The 15,125-nt window shown below is 39.8% G+C and overlaps 1 protein-coding gene across 2 annotated transcripts in view; it reads right to left on the reverse strand.

Annotated features, from left to right (window-relative positions):
* ESRRB (estrogen related receptor beta) overlaps positions 1-10,849 on the reverse strand; it is a 128,684-nt gene extending 117,835 nt beyond the window's left edge. The window contains exon 1 of one of the 2 annotated variants that reach the window (XM_027637830.1): positions 10,724-10,849. In XM_027637830.1, the coding sequence (XP_027493631.1) occupies positions 10,724-10,725 (2 nt within the window). In that variant the 5' untranslated portion in view covers positions 10,726-10,849. The remainder of the gene's footprint in view (positions 1-10,723) is intronic. The other variant, XM_027637831.1, reaches the window with a different exon arrangement.
* Between the last annotated feature and the right edge of the window lie 4,276 nt (positions 10,850-15,125).

Raw genomic sequence — 15,125 nt, forward strand, 5'->3', positions numbered from 1 at the left:
GCATGGTTCCCTGACACTCTGGGCCTGTCATGAGTTTTTCAGGTCAGAGGGCTTATCAAGACTTCAGTGTAAAAGATTTTGGGTTGATTCCCATGTATGTCAGTACCTACCAATGCAAAGTACTGACATATGCAAAAGATTACAATCTACATTTGTAGCAAGATAAGAAGCACTGCTACCCCTTGCCTGGCTTATTCTAGCTCCCAAAAAGTAATGCAAAGCTGTCCTCTCACCACAGAGGTGAATTCTGGGCCATGAAAGTAAATGTGCTCAGAAGCCCCAAGGCATTCATGTTTTACTGAAGACATACATTAAGCAGCAAAACTACATGAGATTATATGAGCTTCCACGTTTACACAGGTTTACAATTAAAGGTTTACAGATGGCTGTATTGAGGAATGCCCATGAAATCCTGGGGGGAAAAAAAAAGCCAAAACACTAAGCTACAGTTTTCAACAGGTAACAGGGCACTTCTTCAGGACTCTGGGCTCACGGGCCACAAGAAGCAGGCCACACCATATAACCACCGAGTGCAGAAATGTTTGTGGTCCTTCCTGTTTTTCACATTGGACTCTTATCTAAAAAGCAAAATATCTCATGCTTGTCCAAGTGCTCCTTTGTCAGGTAAAACATGGGAAGGTGTTCCCAGATGCTGCACTGTGGAAGGAAGGTATTGCACACACATGGGACTCTCACTCACACATGGGACAGTTGAAGTCAGAAGCCGATGTCAAACTTTTAAAGGAACAAGTACCAACATGGCAAAGGCCTTGCTGGGTGTTCTGATGTAGTGACCATTTACTTCAAGAAACCTTCAAAAGCTAATGCTACAGTAATGCAATGCTCCTCTGCCTCAACACACCACCAAACCAAAACCCATCTGGTGACCAAATCTTCTGCAGAGCTATGCACTGAAGAAGCAAATCATGCTATACATTGAAACAAACTCACGGCTGCTGCATTAAGTGGTCTTCAACATAAATACATGAAAGTATTCTCTAACCCATTGCCTCATTCCACTTGGGCCTAATTTCTGCCCTGAAAATTCTACCACAAGAACCTCTCCATCAGTGGGAAGGAACATAGTACTGTTCAGAAAGAGTAAATTTGGGAAGCATAATTTCTGCTTAGCTCAGTCTTGCTCCATGGCTTCAATGTTGTCTTCACTGCTACTTTCAAGGTGGCATAGCTTATCTATCCTAGGGACTTTCACAGCTTTAGAAACACTACCAATAACAGCAAAAAAGAATTCAGGATAAGCAAGATTGGGTACCCCAAAATACAGATACTACATGTTTGTAACAGAGTATCATGTAAACAACGAACTGCAAAGAGTGACAACCCTGGATCCATTTGCAAGAAAAGTTATGGGGACAGCTATGCCAGGTGAAGTTAAGATGTCACCTAGTGATGTCATGTTTTCCTTGCTCTTCACCTTACTGCACCTTTGCAGACCTCACAATCAGTATCTTGGCATACTGTGGCTTAGGCAGCCCTCTAAACTACAAACTGTACTTGCTGCTGAGGAGTCCACATGTCCCATAAATTCCTTTTTGAGGGTATCTTTTTGAATCCATTCATAACTTTGCCACTGAATGATACAGAAAAAAATCCCAGATTAATTTTATTTGAAATGATACTTAATTTGTTTTATATAAAGCATTTTTAAAAAGATAACTACAGTATTGAAAAAATAAGGAAAACACACATGCAAATATAAAGATATCGAAAACGTAGCAGAGCTCTCTTCCTCACTAAGGAAGTGGAGGTGCTAATTTTGTAAAGCAAGGAATTAGGCAGGTTTTACACAGGAAAATAAAGACCTATGCTCTTTTTGGTATCTTCTAGTTAAATAAGCATCAAATAAAGCCACCCGTACTCCAAAGAAGCCACATTTTCAGCAGTACATTACCACTAATTCCTATCTCGGCTACCCTCATCTTTCTTCTAGCCACAGACTTTGTGCCTGACCCTACCCCCTGGTAGTCTCTTGTCTTGAATCACATTGGAAGCTCTTTCAGACAGAAGTTGTCTCATGGCTAAACACAGCAGCCCCAGCAACAGGGAATGTGTCATGATACAAACAAGAAGAGCAAAATAGAAGCAAAAGTCAAAGCTGCCAGTACAACCCATAACCATAGTCTGAGAACTAGTTAAGAAGAAGTAGAACAGTCACAGCATGAGATTTATTAAGTAGCAAATGATAATTTCACATTACATAATATACAGTTTTGCATACTATATTAAATTCAGTATTGTGAGCCTTGAATGTTCAACCACTGATCAAGTCCCAAAATAAACATAATTATACATTCTAGTATGCATTCATATCACTCCCTTTTTTTTTTGGGAAAAAAACAAAAAAAGAAGATAGCTGGCATTAGTTTTTGGTTGTTCCCTGAAACCTTATGGTCTAGGCACTTTTCTTCTCTTAAAACAATACTGCAATTTTTCTCATCATTTCCTTTCACATAGTGGAGGTGTAAAGTCCAATACCGAGTGTGGCAATGAATTTGTTGGCAACATCAAAGAGGATGAAGTATAGAAATGATATGTAGGGTAATTAAATGGCTCTGTATATTATTTGCATATCTCTATATAAGCTGACCTGACTTAATAAAAAAGCATTTCACAATAGCCTTTTGGCCCTCCTGGCTTTGTGTGAGATTTTGCAATACCCTCCAAATGGTCCCAAGCTTTCTTGGCCTACTGACCTGGCTATGGGAAGCTGCAGAGACCTGCCTGTGACTCCACAAAACACAACAACACATCCAGAAAGAGAAACGACATAAAGCATGTTCAAATACAAAGCAGAGAGGAAAAAGAGTTAGGGAGCACCTACAAGTGAGAGTCCAAATCTTGCAGTTATCAGTGGTGGTCCAGCTAATGGTGTAAGCCAAGCCCAGTTCATCACCTGCTTGCAGCTGGTACCTCAGGGTCAATAGTGTGAGAGGACTTCCTCCAGCCCACTGTGCTACAAGGACAACTGAGAGCCAGAAACAGTCAGGGCCTCTGCCTCTTGTAGGCCCATAGTTGCAGAAGCACCCACCAGATCTTCAGGGTTGACATTCTGCATTGCTGTGCTTTTGAGTATGTTTCATGCATCTATACGGGTGATGTAGCTGAACAGACAAAAAGCACTGCTCTCCTCCAGCAGCTCCTGCAGTAGGTGGGTGTTTCTCCTGCTGCCACCCTGAGGCCAGAAATACATACCTGACTTCTCAGGGCAGGTTTGGCGCTTCAGTGCAAAGGAGGTAGGATATTTTATCATCCGCTACCGATCAGCATTGGGATCACAGGACCAAAAGAACTCAACCACCCTGTTTCGACTTACAAGCAAGACCAACTGAGGGGTCACTGTCAATTGGCCCAGAAAGATGAAGGGAGGGAAATGATGGGAGAGATGGATATCCTGTGACATGATAGCCTGAGACGTCATAGAATACTACAGACCAAGACGCTGCCAACAAAAACTCAGTATAGCAACTCATAAACTACCATTTGCAGCCAATCTCCATTATGCACTATAAAATAACAACGCTATCTCTGCTCATCCACCTTTCTCTGGGAGCAGACAGACCAGTGGTAAACTTAACACGTCTAGCATGGAGTTTTTCTGGAATGAGTTAGCAACAGAACAGCTCTTCCTTTGCACTATCCTAGATAAACAGAGGATGTTGCTGGTACAAAGTGCCTCAAAGTGGCAGGGACAGCATTATCACTTCTGTGCTGTTTCCTGAAGGATCAATAAGCCAAGACAATCAATTCTTCTGGCTAGTCCTTATTCCCCATGAGAAGCTGTGGCTCTCATCCCCATCATTTAACCCTTCACAAACACAGTAGCAGCCCCATTAATTCTGTCCTCCTTAAACACACATTCCACAAGCCCACGTGACAAGAGAGATTACAGAGCTAGAAGTAATGTATCCAGGTGAACACAATATTGCCGACCCAGTACTTCAGCACAGCAATAACATGTCTATATATACTCCTCTTGGAGCACTTGGAGGCATCCTCACATCTGATTTCTTAGTACAGGACAGAGGGTCCCAAAGAAACTGTAGCTCTCTATCCCCCACTACTTCTCTGTGCAGGGCAGTCCCAGAGCACCAGTTGACACTCACAGAAGGGGCTGCATAGGCAGTAGATGGCATGAACAGTCATTACAGAGAGTCACAAGAGTACAACCTAATTAGATACCACAAAACTGAAGTTTAATCCTATGTAGCAGAAAGAGAGTAAGAGGAGTGGGGAGAAAGCTCAGGAAGAATGAATGGAAGGATCGTGGGATTATTTGCAATGTAAAAAAGGGAATAGGGGCTACTAGAGGCAAAACAGAACTGTATTCAGAGCCTGCAGTAAGATGAAGAGATCCGCAGTGGTCATGCAGTTCTCTATAGACCATGGAGAACAATGCAAGCAGAAACTCCATTTAAAATGGGCAAAACACATCTCATCAGGAAGGGACTCAGACTGAACAAGGAGTCCATGTTAGAGCTATAATTAAAGAACAACAGTGAAACAAACAACTTGGTGTAAAGATTGGCCATGAACACATTTAACCTGTACAAAGAAGTTTCCACCTAAAAGGTAGTGGGATGTGGGATAGGCTTCTAGAATGACTTTTAAGTGAAGCATTAGAGAGGATGCTGATGCAACTAATCCTTTCCTAGCCAATGTTTCACACAGAAAATCCTTGCTGCCCTCTCCCATGCAAAGATGGTATTTGCCAATGGTTATAAATTCAGGGCTGCCATACTCTCAGTGCTAGAAACTGTGGGTTCAAATATGACTGAGGAAATCCTATTCACGTGAGCTCTTCATCAATCTACATTAGTTCACATCACCAAAAGAGAAATGTTGAAATCCCTCACGCTAGACCATGGGTTCATGATGCAACAGGGAAGAACTTCTTGTTTAAAGGGAAGCAGTAGAAAAAGCTGCCAATGAGAATAACTGCAATTATAAGAAGTCCAGGAGGCCCATGGGAAAAGAAAGGCCTGAGGATGAATAACAAAGAAAAAAAAAAAAAGAAAGCTGTCTGGCAAGCCTGGTGGTAGATATACCCTCTCTCCTCACCCAGAAAGTCACACTCCAGGTCCTGTGAGCTTTAGAGGGATGTCGATTAAATGCTTATATTTTACTACACAGCTACCAGTCATTGGCTCAGGCCTACTACAAACAGGTGATCACAGGAGGCTGGGGAAACGAGAACTTGTGGAATATATTTCCTGCTGATCCAGCAAGCACAATTATGAAGAGAAAGAGAATCCATTCTGAGAGCAGTGTGAAACTCTTGTGAGCAGGATCATTCACATCTCACATGGTTGAGGGAAAAGAAAGGGCAGCAACTCCTTAATGAATAAAAATAGCCATTTATGCTTTCCTGTCATACATGCTGGACATATGCTTTCTAGTATCTACACAGCAAGATTTAGTTGCAGGATTTATCCCACTAGAAAAGGTAATTTCCCCTAAACATGCAGCCCTTTTTCTGGAGACTTTCAAGAGTTTTGAGACTTGAAAACTGTCATTACTTTGAAGATTTCATGTCAACTAAACTGTGTATTTTGAAAGTTTAGAGCTGCAGTATTTGCTTTCCTGAAATTCCTACACTACTATATTTTTGAGTACTTGTGACATGCAAGAACACAATAGCTTTCTATGTAGCTTGTGGGAAAGCTGAAGATCAGTTTTCAGTTCCCCAGTTCTTCATAAACTGTATATGTGCAAGGCAAAGCTGCACTGAAATGCCAGTACCTTTAGGGTAAACAGCAGCAGGTCATTCATAGGATTCAGCATAGCACTGGAAAGAACAAAAAGTGGTGAAGGAAGTGTATTTTGCCTGAAAGGTCAACAGGGAGATCTAAGTACAAACTGCTAGGTCATGGCCACAGCAGAATAGTGCAGGAGAGGAAAAGGCTGAGGCAAACAAAAAGAAAACTGGGATGGGAAGGAAAGGAAGGCAGGAAAAAAATATTATACAGTTTTCAGCTCAGCCACAGAAAGCTCCTGTCTCAAAGTGATCTGCTGTAGGCACCAGTTATTAGGGGGAAAGAACACAATTATTATGTATTTCAAATGCATTTAATAAAGTACCCTCTAGCTGATGGTCCTCTCCTCAGCAGGTCCAGGCACAGAGCACAAAGAGAATGGGGCCTCAGGCATTCACATCAGGTCACAGTTTTAAATAATTTTAAAACTAGGGCAAGGTGCCAATTCTTACCTCAAGGTGCTACATACATGTCAGCAAAACCAAAAAGTTTGGTGTATACAGGATGACCATTGATACACATGGCTCCAGAATGAAAGAGTAACTTACTTTTTTAGCCAGAGTTTAACCAGACCACTTTTGAGTAATAAACGTGGAGCTTCATCTCAGAAGAGTCAACAAGATTAAATTCAGACCTAGTATATAGGACAACACCATTGAATGTTACCTGAGAATTACATTAGCCTTCTATCTGCTTGTTGTGTCAAAATCAGAAAATCTTGTTGATGGTTTGTACAAAATGTATTTAAAAACCCCCAAAACCAATCAAACTACCCCCCCCCCCCAACTGAACAACAACAATAAAGTGAAGTGCAACTCCTGTTTCCAGTACAAACCCCTCTTATTTTCAAGCTATGCACCTATGTCGTGATTTGCAGTTTTTCCCATGGACTAATCAGCCACTTGGGATTTATATAAAGTCGTTTTTCTGTAGATCTTGGAGTTATTTTGATGGCAGTCATGTATCATTTTACAGACAGGAAAACTGAGGAACACAAAGATATGACTTGGTCACGTGTCAGAAGACAGCACGTTTCTATACTCATTCCTTTCCAGGACCTCTCTTCAGAAGAGAGGCAGGATCATAGCACAGTCTTGATTTTGTGCAGTTCACCTACTGCAGACAGATTTTTTGAGTCCCAGCTTAGGGCAAAAAAGTCTACTGCTGTCTAGTTTACAACATACCAGACCTTAGCAACACAGAGGTCCTCGGCTTGCTGCAGGCAGGCAGGCCTGCTCGTTTTCAGCAACAGCATGGTCTACTCAAGCTGCCCATGCATGTATGATGAACTCATCACAAAAGCAATCAAGCATTAATTTGGTCAATCATTCCTGTCACAGAGAATCCAGTTCTCCAACTATATTATTTGATGCAAGTCTCCAGCTAAACTGAAGGACAGAAAAAATACCTCAAAGATACCAGTTTACAGAACAGAAGTAAAACAATTTAGATACTGACCTTTCCATACTTCTTTTTTTTTCTTTTTTTTTAAGAAAAGGTTAGCCAATAGTTAAGCAGAACCAAAAATAAAAAGCATTAAAAAATTAAATCGTGTGTCTTCCAGGCATTATTAATAAAAAGACAGACCACCCTCCAATCCTTCTCATTTATAAGAGTATTTATTTGGAGTTTCTATTAGGCTGCTGCATGCACTGCATGCATCCTGCTTCACTGAAGAAGAGCCTTTTTGAAGCATCACTTGACTTTGTTTTAAATATCTTGCTACGGTTTCCATTTTAGTTCTGTGAGATGATTATTTTCTCTCAAACTGAAGTTATACAGCAGTTGAAAATGCTGATGGCTTAACTGGTTTCCTTTTTTTTTTTTCTCCCCTCTCCATAGCAGCCCTGAGGGGGTTTAACTCTTTCTGCAGCACTGAAATCCTGCTTTTGGAGTTCAATGTTTAACTCTCGCTGGGAGACTCATAAATATTCGGAGTCACTCTCTCCCTCTCTGTTTGATTAGGAAATGAGCCTTTAACTCAATGTAATCCCCAAGCCATTAACAAAAAAGCCCTCAACAGCTCCACTATTAGAATTTCACTCCTAACCCACAGAGGATTGAATTAGATTAACATAACTACCCGCAATCTGAGTTTATTTTCTGTGCCAGATAGAAATGTGTCTTCAGGAAAGGAAAAGAAGAGAGCTGGAGAGCAAGCATAGCATAATGAAATGTAAAAATAGAGAGATGAGAAATAGATGGACAGATGTACAGGTGAAGCGACAAAAAAAGGCAAGAGAGAGAGATAGCTACATAGTCTTTAATAACTGGCTGCTGGCTTTGGGGGTTTATTCAGAAGGCCCATCAAAACACAGAATTGCTTCAAGAAGAGTATTTTTATCCTGCTGGTGTTTACTTCATATTCCCAGGGATTTACAGTGAGACACCTGAGCATGCTGTACTCCAGACACCTGTGCAGCAGATTTGGCACAGGTTTTATTTATAATTCCCAAGAGATGTCATACTCAGCAATGAAAGGAGAGGCGTGGAAAAGAGAACCTGCATGTCAATCATTACTTTGCAGTCAAAGAAACAAATAAAACAAGGATGAAACAAAAGATGTTTGTTATTTGGTTTTTTAAGGAACAAAAAAAAAATCATGCAAGAGCATGTGTACAGTAAGTCAGTTTGGAGGTTGATAGGGTGTTCAGTCCACAAAATGTGAATCATTAGAGAAGCAGAAACTAAATAACAAACACTTTCTACCATATAATGCATCAGTCTTACTTCTAACCACAGGTAACTCCCTTCCTCCAAATAAGTGGTCCTATAAACCATTGATTGGCATGCCACAGGACAGTAAGTGCTTGGTTATTTTTTTTCCAATGCAATAATAAAAAGATATGTCAGGGCAAAAGACCCACACGCAGTTGAAAGGGAAGGATGAAGTCCAGCAATTATGTGGACGCAACTATTGAATTATCCAAATAAATTCTTAAGACTGAATCCTTTATAGCCTTATACTTGGAGGACTTCTTTGGGAATGATCAGATTTCTGCAAAAATGTATGGTAAGTGAAGGAGTTTTTTTGCAGTAGTTCCCAGGCATAGTCATGCTGATATTTCTTTGTGTGTAGAGAAGAAAATATATTTTTTCAGTGATGTCTCTTGGTTTTCAATTTTTAGGGGGACCTCAGACTAGCTATATGATAGATTGTTTGTTAGTTACAAAGTCAGCAATTTTATTCCTTTAATGCCTCTCAGAAAAATCTGCTTTCCCTTTATTACACAATAACATTGCATTATCACAGAGAAAAATAAATTTAATATCATGGTAAAACAAACAAAAAAGGGACTTAAATAATTTAAATATATTCATTTTTAAGTAACATAAAAAGCCTTAATAATCAAAATGAAGTTTCATGTGATGAGAATGATCAGTCTCACAGTTTTGTTTTATCTGGGGGAGGGAAGCTTCATAGCAAGCGGTGTGTTGTAATGATCTTTTGGGGCATTATTTGGGTATGTTAATTGGGTATGTTAATTTACGTTGTTTATCCACATTGCTTTCCTTATATAGGAATTTTAGCTGAATGATACAGTATTCATATCAATGGTTAAAAACTTAGAAAGCATTAATTTGTGGTCAGTATTTTTTGTTCCTAGAACTTAACCTAAATGCTTTGAGTATTATAAAATGTACATGAAAGAAATGCAAAATAAAGGACTAAAGAACAAGCCTATTTGTCACCTTTCTACAGTCAGTCCAAGTAATTCATCTATCATGTTTTTCTCAGGACTTGATATTTTAACTGTGAGACAGCTCTGGTTTTCTTATCCTGTTTTTATTAGACACTTGTTCCTCCAAATTATTTTAAGTTTAGCTTCATTTTATTTGTTGTTACTTTCAAAAATGGTAAATTGGCAGGGGAGGAATTTTTTAGAACATATATTTAATTAGAAATTTATACTAAAAACTTAACATACCAAAATTAAAAATTATAATATTGATGGTTTTGGGGGTAGACGTAATACAAGGTCATTTTTCTATACTTAAAAATAAATAAACCCCCTAAATTTTGTAAAAAGGTGTAACACAAACATCTGAGACAAAAATATGAAACAAGAAAAATCTCTTTTATTTTGACAAAAATATTATACTAAAAGCTACTAAAAAAAACCCAATTGCTGACTAGTTATTGTTCTCCCTCTCTTCATATTTGTGTTAACAAAAATACTCTAAAAATATATCATTGTGCAAACATCTTGCGTCTCGGCTGCTTTAAAGCAAACACCTCATTGTCAATGAGAGAGTAAGTTCCTTCTTTGATTGTCACTGTGCCGACTTTGCAAAGACTTGCACCCCTCTTTTGTCATTGAAGAGACTCCAGTTGCTTTGGGACTTTTAAAATTAAAGAAACATCAACTGCTCAATGATAAATGCCTTCAGTAAAAGCAAAATTTCATTTCATCTCCCTGATAAGAGAAGATTTGATATGAAGCTGGGGAGGTGGTTTTTTTTCTAACAGAGGAAAGGGTGTCGCTTGATTCTTTTAAGACAGGACTGCTGAAGTTTCCAGGTTTGCCTTTACCAGCATGGGATAAATAGCACCTGTCCTTGGTAAGCCCTTAAGCAGAGTTATGTTATACATTGACCTTTTTGGAATGCCAGCAAACCTGACCGTTTCTATTCCCAAAACAAAACTGTTCCGCTCAAACTTTCATTTGCTTATTTCCAGAGGAAAAAGCCACACTCAAATAGTGAAACTGCCTGATTTCTACAAAGTTCTGAACCAACTCCTCTCCTTGTGGGTCACACTGACCTTCCTCTGACAGTGTGAAAATAGAAAAAAATTATTACCTTTAACTACATCAAGATGCTGCCATAATTTTTAGACCAGATAAAAGAGTTGGTGCAGAGCAACATTTGGATCAAAAAAAAAAAAAAAGCTACAAACCAAAAAACAAGCCCAAAAATGCAATAAAAGGTAGAAGTTCACTACTTACATGCTGCGGGCTGAGAGATGAGGCTCGAGGCTGGAGTAGAATTTCCCTTGCCCTCAGGTGTTTCTAATTGCTGATTAAATATCTTTTGGTTCTGCCTGCACCAGCCGACAGTCCCCTCTGCGTCTCTGCCTCTTTGTGACTAGGACACAGTACTCTGAGTCCCAACCTATAAATAGATCCCAGCTCTGTGATTGATATAACAGGCAGCTGACAAAAAAAAAAAAAAAAAAGATAGAAAGGAAAAAAAAGAAAAGAAATAACCAGGTCTTAAGCAAGGCAGCAAAAGCTGGGCTTTTAACTCTGCACTGTGCCCAGGGAGGAGTCCCCCACAGTCACCCGTGGGCATCAGAAAGAGAAAGTGCAAGGCAATTACTTTCCCAGCAGCATTACAGCAACTTGAGGCATGTAAAGCAAATGAACAAAATTCAATGCATAAAGGAGAGGGAAAGCACAGCTAGCAGACTGCATCCAAGTCTTTTGCAATTTAACAAAAATAAATGCCATTTTAAAAACAAGTTGGGAATTCTGACACAATGAGAGAGGAGTTCAGAGATGAGTTCTGGGGGTTGGTCCAGGCATGCTTGTATTTCTGCTGCAGAATAAACTAGTGGGTAGGTTGGCAATTTAACAGCTCGTCAGTCTACTTAGGGTCTCTGCCTACAAACACTGATGCAAACAAAACTCAGGGCAGTGATAGTACCTCCCCTATTGACTCAGCAGAAGTTACTTAGCACTCAAGGACCTGAACCCTCATTCCTACTTCTGTCCTTGGCTGCCAGGAGAAAACGACGAGTTACAGATATCAGCAAAGCTCTTTTACAGATAGAGGCCGAGCTGGGAGCCCACCATCTGGGCAATGACTTGAGAGAACACATCACAAATGTTTCTGCCATGGTCCTCATTAATAGATGTAGGAGTAATGGTCCTGGATTTTCCCATATTTAATCCCTACAGGTTCTCCTGTTAGAGACACAGTCAGGCAAGCCCAATAACATTTCCAGCCTGCAGCTGATTCTCCAAGCCTGCATCAGCTTCTAGATATTCATGATCTCCAGTAGAACCTTAATGACTAGGCAGTTTCATAGCAAAAGGACTCAAAGGCAAGGCAGCTTCTGATGAATACCAGGGGAAGAGTGGGGAAGAAGAGGGAGAACAGTAGGCAGAGGGAGGAAAAACAGCTTTTACTACGCTGCTACCTTTGGCAATATCTCCTACAATCAACCCTAGGATTGTTCTGCTGGCAGAAGTACTAGTGCAGACAGAGTACCATATCTACCAGCCTTCTTTTCAACATACTGCTAGGCTTGCTTGAGCTGAGATGGTAAAGAAATGGTGAACTTATAAAGAGGAGCATAAAATCCTTAGGCACCAAGCCCATGCTGAGCTCCATGGTTCTTTGGCTCAGTGGCTAACAGTACCTGAATAATAATAATAAGCTAGTTTAGGCATGTCTACACCACACTGCAGCTGCTGCTGTTGCTGGAATAAAGTAAGTCAGTTCAACAAAAGCAGCTATCCCAAAGCAAGGCAAGGACCCATCACATCATAGTCAAGATCTCAGTTCAGCTGGAGATCTTGATTATGTAGCAAGAAAAAGTAATTTCCTCTTTTTGGGCCAAATCCTGCTGCATGCTTAATTCACTTCTTGCCAGCATATTTTGTGTCTAAGCTGTTAGGATTCAGTCAATGAGTTTTTCAAAAAAAGTCCTTTTTGCAGGACAGGGGCCTGATGAAGCACTGGGCAAAGACTCATGATGTTTAGTCATTTCCCTCAGTTGAGCTACTGCCCTGTGTGAAGTCTGGCTTGTCACTTTATTATGGCTGCATAACCCCAGCTTTAAAAAAAACCAAGATATAACAATACTTAACGCTGTGCTTTGATATCTACAGATTAAGACCTACAAATGAAGAAGGGGAAAATAGAAAAGTATCTGACAGGCTGAGCTCCAGTGTGGAAACACACCCTCAGTTGTCTGCTGGATTCTGGTCCTTCACCTAGTTGAATCAGATCTCAGATCAAAAATTACCTGACAAACAAAGAAAAATTTTATTTCTGTCCTCTCATTTGGGCTGACTAGTACAAGATATTTTGGGATTTACTACTGAGAGTTGTAAAACATTTTACACTTCCCATTGCCATAGGAAGGAATTTTAGACACTCAGTACACAGAATAATCAGACTGAGACATAGTAGAACAAGGTCCCAAATCATGGGCACCTAAATCCACATCTTTTGAAAAACTCAGTTTTAACAAAGGCTTAGTCACATAGATCCTGAATGTGTTACCACTTTCAGACTGTTCTTTGCTGTTACATATTGCTGACATCTAAAGTTCTTCAAATACCACTCTGTCAAGCTTTGTGTTTTATAGAGCAGGATCATCCCTGCCCCATCACGTTGTTATAGGCCAAACTGATGCCACTGTGGGAAAGCCCACGATGTCACAAGGACACTTTGGGCATATCTCAAGCAGGTAGCTGGAAAGCTCTATTCAGTTCTTAGGTCCATGTCCAGTGCTTATCATTGGCATCCCATATCCATACATTAGAGCAAGACCTGGGCATACACTTTCTGCATAGAGAATGAAGGGATGAGGACTTGACCGCATGCCACAGTTAGCTAGTGTGAATGAACCTTGAATGGAGTCAGCATTCCTCCATCCTTCCTTTCTGCCTTTAGACAGCAGGATGTATGACTTTAACTGCTCTCCAGTGGGGTACCCAGCAATCCAGAGAAGATCTGCTTTAGATAAAACTTCAAACAAAAGATCTCTACTCCCACTGCCAGCACTCTTGTGCACAAACACCACTTAATTCCAGACTCCAGACTCAGGGCGAGGCAGGGAAAGAATCCAACAGCAGAGGCCATAAGACTGAATGCCCACTCAAAACACTGCAAAAAGAAAGCCAGAAGATTTCAAAAGCAACTTCAGATACATTAAAAATAAAAAATAGGGGGAAAAAAATCAACATTAGTGACATGTAGACTCTATAAAGGCTCAACTCTTTTTTTGAGGCACGAAAGTTCAAGATATTGTAAAGTGCAAGTGCACCTTTACAGTATTTTCTACTTGTTGTTTGGGAAGGTATTTTTTAAATGCTTCTTCCTAGGGACATTTTCATCATATGCCTGTATTTCAGTCTCAGATTCTCAAGTCTATGGCAGAGGTAAAATCTCAGAACTTAATTTTCTTCAAACACAGTTTGAGCCTTGCACATATAAATCTGGGCAGAATTCATCCAGGTGCATATAAGCTATTGTAGAGGAATGCAAAATATAGTTTCCTTTTAATGACAAAGAAACCCAAATATTCACAGATACGTTTTTTAGACAGGGACAAAGCAAAAAAATTTGAAGCTTGAAAATACTGATCCAGTCAATGGAGTCTTCCAATTCCCTGAACCCACACGTTAAACCACACAGATAATCCTTATCCCTTCTCCCGTGAGTCTCAAGGTGCTTTGGTGCACATTTGATTTACGTGCTGTGAGTTTAGAGCTCAGAATCACTGCTGCTTTTAGATCAGGAAATGCAGGTAGGAATATAAGTATTAAAAGATAAACTGAAAGTCAGCTCTGCAGTTTCCAAGGCTAGCCACAAACTATGAAGAATAATTGTAACAGACAAGAAAATATTTCTTCATCAGAGTCACACTACTTTGAAAGAGCCTAACAAACCCAGCATTTCTGAATAGCTGCGTTAGTGCTCTGATGGCTTTAGTGAGGTGTGAATTGCACAGATTTCAAATAGGGACTGCTTAAACACCAAAAAAGATACTATAAAATGATAAATTTTTTTACATAAAGGACATTAACATCAAAAAACCACTTTTCCGAGACTGTGAAAATAACAAAATAAGACCTAAAAGATAAAAGAATGAAAAAGTTTGAGTAGCAACTGTCTTCCGGATGCTTGGCACACATAGTACAACTCTCAGATCTGATTTAATAGGCAGTTAAATATACTATGCATTTTGATACAAAGCAAATACTCTGAAAAATCGTATGTTCAAGAGGGAAATGCTGATATTATTGCTATGAGTTTAGCTGTTCTATTTCCTTACTTCATTTTAATGCTGCAAACTTCATATTGTTTCAACATTCTTTTCCTGTGCTACCAATATCCATAGCCGGAATTTTTTTTTGCACACACTGAAGCCAAAGTTCATATGTTTGCATCCAGTTTTTTCATGTACCCTCTGGATGGTGCATACCATGGTGCCGTGTCAAGTCTCTGCCATCAACAGGGGAAGTTACACTGCTCGGTTAATACTCTTGTAAACTTTGATCTTTCTTTAGTTCCTATATATTTTGCTATTTTTCAGGAATGTGAAAGTGGCTAAGGTTTTAACAGAAGTCCCCTACCAGATTTAGCTATTCCAGCTAAAGATCTCCCCACTCT

This window comes from Corapipo altera, unplaced genomic scaffold, assembly GCF_003945725.1.
Source record: "Corapipo altera isolate COAL_440 unplaced genomic scaffold, ASM394572v1 23, whole genome shotgun sequence".
NCBI lineage: Eukaryota > Metazoa > Chordata > Aves > Passeriformes > Pipridae > Corapipo > Corapipo altera.